This window comes from Pezoporus occidentalis, unplaced genomic scaffold, assembly GCF_034315485.1.
Source record: "Pezoporus occidentalis ecotype Australia unplaced genomic scaffold, CSIRO_AGI_Poc_V1 ctg718, whole genome shotgun sequence".
In the NCBI taxonomy this organism is placed as follows: Eukaryota; Metazoa; Chordata; class Aves; order Psittaciformes; family Psittacidae; genus Pezoporus; species Pezoporus occidentalis.
Window position 1 is genome coordinate 2363 of NW_026916070.1, and position 13429 is coordinate 15791.

The following is a 13429-nucleotide window of genomic DNA, read 5'->3' on the forward strand; positions in this document are numbered from 1 at the left end:
GGGAAGGGGAGGGGCTATGGGGAAGGGGAGGGGCTATGGGGAGGGGTAGGGGCTATGGGGGATGGGGAGGGGCTATGGGGAGGGGGAGGGGCTATGGGAAAGGGGAGGGGCTATGGGGAGGGGGAGGGGCTATGGGAAAGGGGTGGGGCTATGGGGAAGGGGAGGGGCTATGGGGAAGGGGCTATGGGAGGGGCTATGGGGAGGGGGAGGGGCTATGGGGAGGGGCTATGGGAAAGGGGAGGGGCTATGGGGAAGGGGGAGGGGCTATGGGGAAGGGGGAGGGGCTGTGGGGAAGGGGGAGGGGCTATGGGAAAGGGGAGGGGCTATGGGGAAGGGGGAGGGGCTATGGGGAAGGGGGAGGGGCTATGGGGAAGGGGGAGGGGCTATGGGAAAGGGGAGGGGCTATGGGGAAGGGGGAGGGGCTATGGGGAGGGGCTACGGAGGGGGGAGGGGCCATGGGGGTCACGTGACCTAGAAGTTCTCGTAGTCGCCTCCGTTGTCCTCGCTCTCGCTCGCTGTTGGGGGAGGGGAAGGGGGCGGGGTCAGAGAGGTCACGTGTGGGGGGGGGCGGTCACGTGGTGGTGGGGTGTCACGTGGGGTCACTCACCACCGCCCGCGGGGAGGTTGATGTACTCGAGGCTGCCGCCTATGGGGCAGAGAGAAGAGAGAGGCTATGGGGCTGTCGGGCTCTATGGGGCCCTATGGGGGTCTATGGAGTCTCTATGGGGTCTCTATGGGTCTCTATGGGTCTCTATGGGTCTCTATGGGTCCCTATGGGGTCTCTATGGGTCCCTATGGGGTCTCCATGGGTCTCTATGGGGTCTCTATGGGTCTCTATGGGTCTCTATGGGTCTCTATGGGGTCTCTATGGGTCTCTATGGGCCTCTATGGGGTCTCTATGGGTCCCTATGGGCCTCTATGGGGTCTCTATGGGTCTCTATGGGTCCCTATGGGTCTCTATGGGTCTCTATGGGTCTCTATGGGTCTCTATGTGTCTCTATGGGTCCCTATGTGTCTCTATGGGTCTCTATGGGGTCTCTATGGGTCTCTATGGGTCTCTATGTGTCTCTATGGGTCCCTATGTGTCTCTATGGGTCTCTATGGGTCTCTATGGGGTCTCTATGGGGTCTCTATGGGTCTCTATGGGTCTCTATGGGTCTCTATGGGTCCCTATGGGGTCTCTATGGGTCCCTATGGGTCCCTATGGGTCTCTATGGGTCTCTATGGGTCCCTATGGGTCCCTATGGGTCTCTATGGGTCCCTATGGGTCTCTATGGGTCTCTATGGGTCTCTATGGGTCCCTATGGGTCTCTATGGGTCCCTATGGGTCCCTATGGGTCTCTATGGGGTCTCTATGGGTCTCTATGGGTCTCTATGGGTCTCTATGGGGTCTCTATGGGTCTCTATGGGTCTCTATGGGGTCTCTATGGGTCTCTATGGGTCTCTATGGGGTCTCTATGGGTCCCTATGGGTCTCTATGGGTCTCTATGGGTCTCTATGGGTCTCTATGGGGTCTCTATGGGTCCCTATGGGTCCCTATGGGTCCCTATGGGTCTCTATGGGTCCCTATGGGTCTCTATGGGTCTCTATGGGGTCTCTATGGGTCTCTATGGGTCTCCCTATGGGTCTCTATGGGTCCCTATGGGTCTCTATGGGTCTCTATGGGGTCTCTATGGGTCCCTATGGGTCCCTATGGGTCCCTATGGGTCTCTATGGGTCCCTATGGGTCTCTATGGGTCTCTATGGGTCTCTATGGGTCTCTATGGGGTCTCTATGGGTCTCACCAAAGGGGCTCTGGGCTCCATCCGGGACATTCTCGTAGTCGCCACCAGGGGGCGCTGTTGGCGGGAAAAGGTCACGTGGGGTCAATGGGGCCCAATGAGCTCAAAGGGGAGGGGTTATTGGGGATCAATGGGGGTCACGTGGGGGGGTCGGATCACGTGGTCGCCGCCCACCCGCGCGGTCGCTCTCCTCGTCCGGGATGACGTCACTGCGGGAGGGGGAGGGGTCAGCCGCGGTCACGTGATGGGGGGGGGCGGGGATGGGGACACGTGACTCACACGTAGCCGGTGACGTAGGTGTCGTTGGTGTAATCGTCATCGCGCTCCTCGGCGGGGGGAGGGGCCCGGGCCGGGGGGGGGAGGGGGGAGCTGCGGGGGGGGGCGGGGCCACATGGACCCAACCCTGCCCCATAGCGCCCCATAGGGACCCATAGAGACCCATAGAGACCCATAGAGACCCCATAGGGACCCATAGAGACCCATAGAGACCCATAGAGACCCATAGAGACCCCATAGGGACCCATAGAGACCCATAGAGACCCATAGGGACCCATAGAGACCCATAGAGACCCATAGGGACCCATAGAGACCCATAGAGACCCCATGGGGACCCATAGAGACCCATAGAGACCCATAGAGACCCATAGAGACCCCATAGAGACCCCACAGGGACCCGTAGAGACCCATAGAGACCCATAGGGACCCATAGAGACCCATAGAGACCCCATAGGGACCCATAGAGACCCCATAGAGACCCATAGAGACCCCATAGAGACCCCACAGGGACCCATAGAGACCCATAGAGACCCATAGAGACCCCATAGAGACCCCACAGGGACCCGTAGAGACCCATAGGGAACCCATAGGGACCCATAGAGACCCCATAATAACCATAACAACCCATAATAACCCCATAGGGAACCCATAGGGACCCATAGAGACCCATAGAGACCCCATAGAGACCCATAGAAACCTAAAGAGACCCCATAGAGACCCCATAGGGACCCATAGAGACCCATAGAGACCGATAGAGATTTCATAGAGACCCATAGAGACCCATAGAGACCACATGGAGACCCCAAGGAGACCCCATAGAGCCCCATAGATTCCCCCCTGCCCCATAGACCCCCGTTGCCCCACATGTCACCCACGGGATGGTCTCAGTCAGGTGCCCCCATTGAAGCGGCTGTGGTGGGGGACCTGGGGGGAGATGTGGGGCAGAGACACGCTATGGGGCACTGCTATGGGGCAGAACAGCGCTATGGGGCAGGGCTATGGGGCAGCGCTGTGGGGCAGGGCTATGGGGCAGGGCTATGGGGCAGAACAGCGCTATGGGGTAGGGCTATGGGGCAGGGCATTGGGGCTGGGCTATGGTGGACTGCTATGGGGCAGGGCTATGGGGCAGTGCTATGGGGCAGGGCTATGGGGCAGGGCTATGGGGCAGGGCTATGGGGCAGCGCTGTGGGGCAGCGCTGTGGGGCAGGGCAATGGGGCAGGGCTATGGGGCAGCGCTATGGGGCAGGGCTATGGGGCAGCGCTATGGGGCAGGGCTATGGGGCAGGGCAATGGGGCAGGGCTATGGGGCAGGGCTATGGGGCAGCGCTGTGGGGCAGGGCTATGGGGCAGGGCTGTGGGGCAGGGCTATGGGGCAGGGCAGCAGGCTGTGGGGCAGGGCTATGGGGCAGCGCTGTGGGGCAGGGCTATGGGGCAGGGCTGTGGGGCAGGGCTATGGGGCAGCGCTATGGGGCAGCGCTGTGGGGCAGGGCTATGGGGCAGGGCTATGGGTCTCGATGACGTCACTCACATCTCTGGGGCGGGAGGACCACGAAGGTGCCGGGGGGGCGGGGCCTGGGGGGGGGGAGGGGGAGGGGTCAGAGCCCGCCCCCTCAGCGGCCCCGCCCCCCCGCCCCTCCCCCACTCACTTGTCCGGGTCCAGGGGGGCGCCGTGACCTGGGGGGAGGGGCGGGGCTGAGCGTGACCCTTGGGTGACCCCCCCTGCCCCATAGATCCCCCCTAGCCCCATAAGTCCCCCCCACCCCACAAGTGCCCCCACAGCCCCATAAGTGCCCCCCCCAGCCCCATAGATCCCCTTGAGCCCCCAGCCCCATAGATCCCCCCCAGCCCCATAGATCCCCCCCAGCCCCATAGATCCCCCCAGCCCCATAGATCCCCCCCAGCCCCATAGATCCCCCCCAGCCCCATAAGTCCCCCCCAGCCCCATAAGTGCCCCCCAGCCCCATAGTGACCCCCCCAGCCCCATAGTGCATCCCCTCAGCCCCCCCTTCAGCCCCATAAGTGCCCCCCCAGCCCCATAAGTGCCCCCCCAGCCCCATAAGTGCCCCCCCAGCCCCATAAGTGCATCCCCTCAGCCCCATAAGTGCCCCCTTCAGCCCCATAAGTGCCCCCCCAGCCCCATAAGTGGCCCCTTCAGTCCCATAAGTGCCCCCCCCAGCCCCATAAGTGCCCCCCCAGCCCCATAAGTGCCCCCCCAGCCCCATAAGTGCCCCCAGCCCCATAGATTCCCCCCCCCAGCCCCATAAGTGCCCCCAGCCCCATAGATTCCCCCCCCCAGCCCCATAAGTGCCCCCAGCCCCATAGATTCCCCCCCCCAGCCCCATAAGTGCCCCCAGCCCCATAGATTCCCCCCCCCCCCAGCCCCATAAGTGCCCCCTTCAGACCCATAAGTGCCCCCCCAGCCCCATAAGTGCCCCCCCCAGCCCCATAAGTGCCACCCCCAGCCCCATAAGTGCCCCCAGCCCCATAGATTCCCCCCCAGCCCCATAAGTGCCCCCAGCCCCATAGATTCCCCCCCCAGCCCCATAAGTGCCCCCCCAGCCCCATAAGTGCCCCCCCCAGCCCCATAAGTGCCCCCCCCAGCCCCGTAAGTGATCCCCCAGCCCCATAAGTGCCCCCCCAGCCCCATAAGTGCCCCCAGTGCCCCCAGCCCCATAGATTCCCCCCCCCCCAGCCCCATAAGTGCCCCCTCACCGTGGGGCCGGCGGCACCGGGCACAAATGGCCGCCAGCAGCAGCGTGGGGGGCAGCAGGATCAGGCCCCAGAGGCCGCTATGGGGCCACGGAGCCTCCATGGGGCCTGGGGGGGGTTGGATGTGAGGCAGGCGTGGGGCCGGATGTGTGGGGCCCGCTTCACGCCCGTCCCACACATGACGCGCTGCGGTTGGCAACTGGCACTGCCCCATAAGTGCAGTGTCTGCCCCATAAGTAGGAGGGCCCCAGCATCCATGGGCCCCATAAGCACATCCCTGCCCCATAGATCAGCCCCATAGAACAGCCCCATAGAATACCCCATTGATCACCCCATAGATCATCCCCATAGAGCCCCATAGATCAGCCCCATAGAACCCCATAGACCCCCATAGATCACCCCATAGATCAGCCCCATAGATCACCCCATAGATCATCCCCATAGAGCAGCCCCATAGAACCCCAAAGACCCCCATAGAACGCCCCATAGATCATCCCCATAGATCAGCCCCATAGATCACCCCATAAAATAGCCCCATAGATCAGCCCCACAGATCACCCCATAGATCATCCCCATAGAGCAGCCCCATAGAACCCCGAAGACCCCCATAGATCGCCCCACAGATCATCCCCATAGATCATCCCCATAGATCGCCCCATAGATCATCCCCATAGATCACCCCATAGATCATCCCCATAGGTCACCCCATAGATCAGTCCCATAGAGCCCCATAGATCATCCCCATAGATCATCCCCATAGATCACCCCATAGGTCACCCCATAGATCAGTCCCATAGAGCCCCATAGATCAGCCCCATAGATCATCCCCATAGATCACCCCCATAGATCATTCCCATAGATCATCCCCATAGAGCCCTATAGATCAGCCCCATAGAGACCCATAGATCACCCCATGATCAGCCCCATAGAGCAGCCCCATAGCCCCCCCCAGCCCCATAGCCCCCATTGATCACCCCATGATCATCCCCATAGAGCAGCCCCATAGCCCCCCCAGCCCCATAGCCCCCATTGATCACCCCATGATCAGCCCCATAGAGCAGCCCCATAGAGCAGCCCCATAGCCCCCCCCAGCCCCATAGCCCCCATTGATCACCCCATGATCATCGGGGGGGAGCAGCCCCATAGCCCCCCCAGCCCCATAGCCCCCATTGATCACCCCATGATCATCCCCATAGAGCAGCCCCATAGCCCCCCCCAGCCCCATAGCCCCCATTGATCACCCCATGATCAGCCCAATAGAGCAGCCCCATAGCCCCCCCCAACCCCATAGGCCCCCATAGATCACCCCATGATCAGCCCCATAGAGCAGCCCCATAGCCCCCCCCAGCCCCATAGCCCCCCCCAGCCCCATAGCCCCCATTGATCACCCCACAGCTCCTGCAGGCGCCTCCAGCCCCAAACCCTTCCCAGGGCCCCCCGGAAGCTGCGGCTGCCGCTGTGGGGCAGGAAACGGGGGGGGGGGGGGGGTGAGGGGGGGGGTGGGGGGCAGGATGTGGGGCAGGCTATGGGTCTATGGGGCAGGTATAGAGGCTATGGCGCAGGTATAGGGGCTATGGGGCAGGCTATGGGGCAGGTTATGGGTCTATGGGGCAGGCTATGGGTCAGTGGTGGTTCTATGGGGCAGACCATGGGTCAGTATGGGGTCTATGGGGCAGGCTATGGGTCTATGGGGCAGGTATAGAGGCTATGGGGCAGGCTATGGGGCAGGTTATGGGTCTATGAGGCAGGCTATGGATCTATGGGGCAGGCTATAATCTATGGGGCAGGCTGTTGGTCTATGGGGCAAGCTATGGGGCAGGCAATGGGTCTATAGGGCAGGTTATGGGGCTGGTTGTGAGTTTATGGGGCAGGTAGAGGGGCTATGGGGCAGGCTATGGGGCAGGTTATGGGTCTATGGGGCAGGCTATAATCTATGGGGCAGGCTGTTGGTCTATGGGGCAAGCTATGGGGCAGGCAATGGGTCTATAGGGCAGGTTATGGGGCTGCTTATGGGTTTATGGAGCAGGTAGAGGGGCTATGGGGCAGGCTATGGGGCAGGTTATGGGTCTATGGGGCAGGCTATGGATCTATGGGGCAGGCTATGGGTTTATAGGGCAGGTTATGGGGCTGGTTATGGGTCTATGGGGCAGATTATGGGTCTATGGGGCAGGCTATGGATCTATGGGGCAGGCAATGGGTCTATAGGGCAGGTTATGGGGCTGCTTATGGGTTTATGGAGCAGGTAGAGGGGCTATGGGGCAGGCTATGGGGAAGGTTATGGGTCTATGGGGCAGGCTATGGATCTATGGGGCAGGCTATGGGTCTATAGGGAAGGTTATGGGGCAGGCAATGGGTCTATAGGGCAGGTTATGGGGCTGCTTATGGGTTTATGGAGCAGGTAGAGGGGCTATGGGGCAGGCTATGGGGCAGGTTATGGGTCATGTGGGGGGATCTATGGGGCAGGTTATGGGTTTATAGGGAAGACCTATGGGGCAGGCACTATGGGTCAATGGGGCTGGTTATGGGTCTATGGGGCAGGCTATGGGTCTGTGGGGCAGGTTAAGGGTCTATAGGGCACACTATGGGTCTATGGGGCAGGCTATGGGTCTATGGGGCACACTATGGGTCTATGGGGCACGCTATGGGTCTATGGGGCAGGCTATGGGTCTATGGGGCACGCTATGGGTCTATGGGGCACGCTATGGGTCTATGGGGTCACGCTATGGGTCTATGGGGCACGCTATGGGTCTATGGGGGGCACGCTATGGGTCTATGGTTCCCCATAGCCCCCCCCAGACCCCCTTCCTGCCCCCCAACATGGCGCCGCCCTTCCCAACATGGCGGCCTCACCGCCACCAAGATGGCGGCGCCGTACGCGCAGCAGGGCGGAGCCATGACCCGCGCATGCGCAGCTCCGCCCCGCCGCCGCCGCCCCGCCCTGACGCGCGGTGCACGCTGGGAGCGTGGCGGACCCGGCGGCGCTGACGGCAGCAGCGGAGCCATGGTGGGAAACGGAGGGGGAGGGGGGGTAAAAACGGGGTGGGGGAGGGGCGTGGGGGGAGGGGGGGGGCGGGAACGGAGCCGTCGGAGCCCGTTGGAACGGCGGGAAACGGCGGGAAACGGCGGGAAACGGCGGGAAACGGGAGGGAACGGGGCAGGCCCGGCCTGAGGGGAGGCCACGCCCCCTTCGGCGAGGCCACGCCCCCCCCTCCCCGGCTTCCCATTGATAACAATAGCCCCATAGACACCCCATAGAGCCCCATAGCCCCCCATAGACACCCCATAGAGACCCCATAGAGACCCATAGGGACCCCCATAGACACCCCATAGAGACCCCATAGAACCCCATAGCCCTCACATAGAGCCCCATAGGGACCCATAGACCCCCATAGCCCCCCCATAGACCTGCATAGACCCCCATAGCACCCCGTATAGACCCCATAGACCCCCATAGAGACCCCGTAGACCCCCATACAGGCCCCATGCAGACCCCCATAGACCCCCATAGCGCCCCATAGAGACCCCATACAGACCCTATGGACCCCCATAGTGCCCGATACAGACCCCATAGTGCCCCATAGAGCCCCATAGTGACCCCATGGAGCCACATAGACCCCCGTAGCGCCCCATAGAGACACCATAGAGCCCCATAGAGACCCCCATAGACCCCCATAGCACCCCATAGAGACACCATAGAGCCCTATAGAGACCCACATAGACCCCCATAGCGCCCCATACAGACCCCATAGAGCCACATAGACCCCCCTAGCGCCCCATAGAGACCCCCGTAGCGCCCCATAGCGCCCCATAGCGCCCCATAGAGACCCATAGCGCCCCGTAGCGCCCCATAGAGACCCCCTAGCGCCCCATAGAGACCCCGTAGCACCCCATAGAGACCCCCTAGAGCCCTATAGAGACCCCCATAGACCCCCCTAGCGCCCCATAGAGACCCCCTAGAGCCCTATAGAGACCCCCTAGAGCCCTATAGAGACCCCCTAGCGCCCCATAGAGCCCCCTCGAGCCACATAGCGCCCCATAGAGACCCCATAGCGCCCCATAGCGCCCCATAGAGACCCCATAGCGCCCCATAGACCCCCATAGCGCCCCATAGAGACCCCGTAGCGCCCCATAGCGCCCCATAGCGCCCCGTAGCGCCCCGACCCATAGCGCCCCATAGCGCCCCATAGAGACCCCCGTAGCGCCCCATAGCGCCCCATAGCGCCCCGTAGCGCCCCATAGAGACCCCCTAGCGCCCCATAGCGCCCCATAGAGACCCCCGTCGCGCCCCGTCTCCCCAGGACGTGTTCCTCATGATCCGGCGGCACAAGACCACGATCTTCACGGAGGCCAAGGAGTCGAGCACGGTGCTGGAGCTCAAGCGCATCGTGCACGGCATCCTGAAGCGGCCCCCCGAGGAGCAGCGCCTCTACAAGGTGCCTGTGGGGCCGGGGGGGGGAGCATGTGGCTATGGGGCGGCTATGGGGGGTCTATGGGGGTCTATGGGGGGGCTATGAGAGTCTATGGGGGTATATGACGGGGGGTCTATGGGGTGCCTATGGGGGTCTATGGGGTGCCTGTGGGGGTCTATGGGTGACTATGGGGGTCTATGGGGTGCCTATGGGGGTCTATGGGGGGTCAGAGGGGTGTCTATGGGACTCTACATGGGGCCTAAGGGGACTATGGGGGGTCTTTGGGTGCCTATGGGGGATCTATGGGGGGTCTATGGAGGTCTATGGGGAGCTATGGGGGTCTAAGGGGGCAATGGGGGGGTCTTTGGGTGGCCATGGGGGGTATATGGGGGGTCTATGGGAGTCTATAGGGATATATGGGGGTTCTGTGGGGGGTCTGTGGAGTTCTATGGGGGTCTATAGGGGTCTGTGTGGGGTCTGTGGGGGTCTATGGGATGTCTATAGGGGACTATGGGGGTCTGTAGGGGATTATGGGGGGTCTATGGGGCACTATGGGGGTCTATGGGATGTCTATAGGGGACTATGGGGCATTATGGGGGTCTATAGGGGGGATATGGGGTCTATGGGGGTCTATGGGGGGATATGGGGCGGCTATGGGGGTCTATGGGGCACTATGGGGGTCTATGGGGGGATATGGGGCGGCTATGGGGGTCTATGGGGCACTATGGGGGCACTATGGGGCACTATGGGGGCACTATGGGGGCACTATGGGGCACTATGGGGGTCTATGGGGCACTATGGGGCACTATGGGGGTCTATGGGGCACTATGGGGGGGTCTATGGGGCACTATGGGGGTCTATGGGGGGATATGGGGCAGCTATGGGGGGTCTATGGGGCACTATGGGGGTCTATGGGGGGATATGGGGCAGCTATGGGGGATCTATGGGATGTCTATAGGGGACTATGGGGGTCTGTAGGGGATTATGGGGGGTCTATGGGGCACTATGGGGGGTCTATGGGGCACTATGGGGGGTCTATGGGGCACTATGGGGGGTCTATGGGGCACTATGGGGGGGGTCAATGTGGGTCCATTGCTGTCAATGGGAGCGAGGGGGCGTGGCCTGGGAGGAGGAGGAGGAGGGGGCGTGGCCAGCGGTGCCCCTCCACGTGACCCCGGAGGCCGGCGGCGCTCCCTGTGTGTGGTGCCCGCGGCGGGCGCCCCCTGCAGGAGGACCAGGTCCTGGAGGACTCCCGCACGCTGGGGGACTGCGGCTTCACGAGCCAGACCGCGCGGCCACAGGCACCGGCAACCGTGGGGCTGGCGCTGAGGACGGCAGGTGGGACCCATAGGGACCCATAGAGACCCATAGCGAGCCATAGAGACCCATAGGGACACATAGAGACACATAGAGACCCATAGAGACACATAGAGACCCATAGAGACACATGGGGACACATAGAGACCCATAGAGACCCATAGAGACCCATAGAGACACATAGAGACACATAGAGACACGTAGAGACACATAGGGAACCATAGAGACACATAGGGACCCATAGAGACACATGGGGAACCATGGGGACACATAGGGACACATAGAGACCCATAGGGACACATAGAGACCCATAGGGAACCATAGAGACCCATAGAGACCCATAGGGAACCATGGGGACACATAGAGACACATAGAGACCCATGGGGACCCATAGGGACACATAGAGACCCATGGGGACCCATAGGGAACCATAGAGACCCATAGAGACCCATAGAGACACATAGGGAACCATAGAGACCCATAGAGACACATAGAGACCCATAGGGACACATGGGGACACATAGAGACACATACAGAACACATAGAGACCCACAGAGACCCATAGAGACACATAGGGAACCATGGGGACCCATAGGGACACATAGAGACCCATAGGGACCATAGAGAACCCATGGGGACCCATTGGGACCCATAGGGACACATAGGTACCATAGGGACCATAGAGTACCCATAGAGACTCATAGCGATCAATAGGGTGGTTTTGGGGTGGTTTGGGCTCATTTTGGGGTGGTTTTGGCTCATTTTGGGTGGTTTTGGCTCATTTTGGGTGGTTTTGGGGTGGTTTTGGCTCATTTTGTGTGGTTTTGGGGTGGTTTTGGCTCATTTTGGGTGTTTTTGGGGTGGTTTTGGGGTGGTTTTGGCTCATTTTGGGTGTTTTGGGGTGTTTTTGGCTCATTTTGGGTGTTTTTGGGGTGTTTTTGGCTCATTTTGGGTGTTTTTGGGGTGTTTTGGGGGTGTTTTTGGCTCATTTGGGGCCGTTTGTGGGTGCAGAGGAGCCCTTTGAGCCGCTGCGCATCGACGCCTTCTCCAGCCCCCCCGAGCTCCCCGATGTGATGAAGCCCCAGGACGCCCCCGGCGCCGCCCCCGAGGCCCCCCTGCCCTGAGCGCGCCTCCGCACGCCTGTTACACGCGTGTTACACACGTGTTACACACGTGTTACACACGTGTTACATGTGTTAACATGTGTTAACATGGGATGCAGGCGTGTTACATACGTGTTACATGTGTGAACATGTGTTAACATGGGATGCAGGCGTGTTACATGTGTGAACATGGGATGCAGGCGTGTTACATACGTGTTACATGTGTGAACATGGGATGCAGGCGTGTTACATGCGTGTTACATGTGTGAACATGGGATACAGGCGTGTTACATACGTGTTACATGTGTGAACATGGGACGCAGGCGTGTTACATACGTGTTACATGTGTGAACATGGGATGCAGGCGTGTTACGTGTTACATGTGTGAACATGGGATGCACGCGTGTTACATACGTGTTACATGTGTGAACATGGGATGCAGGTGTGTTACATACGTGTTACATGTGTGAACATGGGATGCAGGCGTGTTACATGTGTGAACATGCATCTTACATACGCCAGTATGGGATAACTACTTGAACATACATGTTACATGTGTGTACATGGGGTACGGGCATGTTACATGTGTGTTACATGCCTGAACATGGGATACAGGTGTGAACATGCTTCTTACATACGTGAATATGGGATAAGCGCTTGAACACGTGTGTTACATACATGTTACATGTGTGTAACGTGTGAACATGGGATACAGGTGTGAACATGGGATAAGTACTTGATCACGCGTGTTACACGTATGCTACATACGTGTTATACGCGTGAACATGGGATACCGGTGTGTTACATACGTTAACACGTGTTACATGTGTGAGCATGGGACACGTACATGAACACGTGTGTTACCTACCCATTGATCCCCCCCAAACCCCATTGACCCCCATTGGGACCCCCCCAAACCCCATTGATCCCCATTGGGACCCCCCCCAAGCCCCATTGACCCCCATTGGGACCCCCCCCAAACCCCATTGACCCGCATTGGGACCCCCCCAAACCCCATTGACCTCCATTGGGACCCCCCCAAACCCCATTGATCCCCATTGGGACCCCCCCCCAAGCCCCATTGACCCCCATTGGGACCCCCCCAAACCCCATTGACCCCCATTGGGACCCCCCTCCAAACCCCATTGACCCCCATTGGGACCCCCCCAAACCCCATTGATCCCCATTGGGACCCCCCCAAACCCCATTGCTCCCCATGGGGACCCCCCCAAACCCCCTTGGGACCCCCCCCAAACCCCATTGATCCCCATTGGGATCCCCATTGGGACCCCCCCAAACCCCATTGGGACCCCCCCCAAACCCCATTGATCCCCATTGGGACCCCCCCAAACCCCATTGACCCCCATTGAGACCCCACTGACCCCCACTGGGACCCCTCCAAACCCCATTGACCCCCATTGGGACCCCCCCCAAACCCCATTGACCTCCATTGGGACCCCACTGACCCCCATTGGGATGCCATTGAGCCCCCCCCCAGACCCCATTGAGACCCCATAGATCCCCATTAGACCCCTATTAGGAACCCCCAAACCCCATTGCCCCCCATTCATCACCACTCTCATAAAGGCGGGGGGGGGGTGTTTATTGGGGGACCCCAACAGCCCCCAATGGCCATGGGGGGGCTCCATTGACCCCCATTCATTACCTATGGGGTGGTTCCCACGGGGGGGGGCTCCATTGACCCCCATTCATTACCTATGGGGGGGTTCCCATGGGGAGGGGGATCCCCATTCATTACCTATGGGGGGGTTCCCACGGGGCGGGGGTGCTCCATTGACCCCCATTCATTACCTATGGGGGGGTTCCCACGGGG

The 13429-nt window shown here is 60.6% G+C and overlaps 2 protein-coding genes across 3 annotated transcripts; one reads left to right on the forward strand and one right to left on the reverse strand.

The window, feature by feature from the left end:
* Nucleotides 1-439: 439 nt before the first annotated feature.
* LAT (linker for activation of T cells) lies at nt 440-6217 on the reverse strand. Of its 2 annotated transcripts, XM_062642525.1 has the most exons (10): nt 6155-6217; nt 4770-4874; nt 3704-3731; nt 3586-3629; nt 2933-2981; nt 2061-2150; nt 1956-1990; nt 1785-1838; nt 608-646; nt 440-515 (listed from the first exon to the last, which is right to left on the reverse strand). In XM_062642525.1, the coding sequence occupies exons 2-10, from the start codon at nt 4867-4869 to the stop codon at nt 472-474; spliced, it is 483 nt and encodes a 160-aa protein (XP_062498509.1). In that variant the 5' UTR covers nt 4870-4874; nt 6155-6217; the 3' UTR covers nt 440-471. The 2 variants fall into 2 exon arrangements, with proteins under 2 accessions (XP_062498509.1, XP_062498508.1); XM_062642524.1 differs by lacking the exons at nt 2933-2981; nt 3586-3629; nt 3704-3731; nt 4770-4874; nt 6155-6217 and having other exon boundaries at nt 2061-2648.
* A 1529-nt stretch (nt 6218-7746) lies between these two features.
* On the forward strand, nt 7747-11863 carry ELOB (elongin B). The gene is made up of 5 exons (XM_062642528.1): nt 7747-7770; nt 9065-9199; nt 10405-10513; nt 11504-11634; nt 11837-11863. The coding sequence occupies exons 1-4, from the start codon at nt 7768-7770 to the stop codon at nt 11614-11616; spliced, it is 360 nt and encodes a 119-aa protein (XP_062498512.1). The 5' UTR covers nt 7747-7767; the 3' UTR covers nt 11617-11634; nt 11837-11863.
* Nucleotides 11864-13429: the final 1566 nt, after the last annotated feature.

Coding starts and splice junctions, on each gene's coding strand:
- ELOB (XM_062642528.1), top strand. Junction 9,200..10,404: donor AGGAGCAGCGCCTCTACAAG/GTGCCTGTGGGG, acceptor CGCCCCCTGCAG/GAGGACCAGGTCCTGGAGGA. Junction 10,514..11,503: donor GCTGGCGCTGAGGACGGCAG/GTGGGACCCATA, acceptor TTGTGGGTGCAG/AGGAGCCCTTTGAGCCGCTG.
- LAT (XM_062642524.1), bottom strand. CDS start 2,572: ATGGGTCCCTGTGGGGTCTCTATGGGGTCTCTATGGGTCTCTATGGGG. Junction 1,991..2,060: donor ACCTACGTCACCGGCTACGT/GTGAGTCACGTG, acceptor CCCCTCCCGCAG/TGACGTCATCCCGGACGAGG. Junction 516..607: donor CAACCTCCCCGCGGGCGGTG/GTGAGTGACCCC, acceptor CTCCCCCAACAG/CGAGCGAGAGCGAGGACAAC.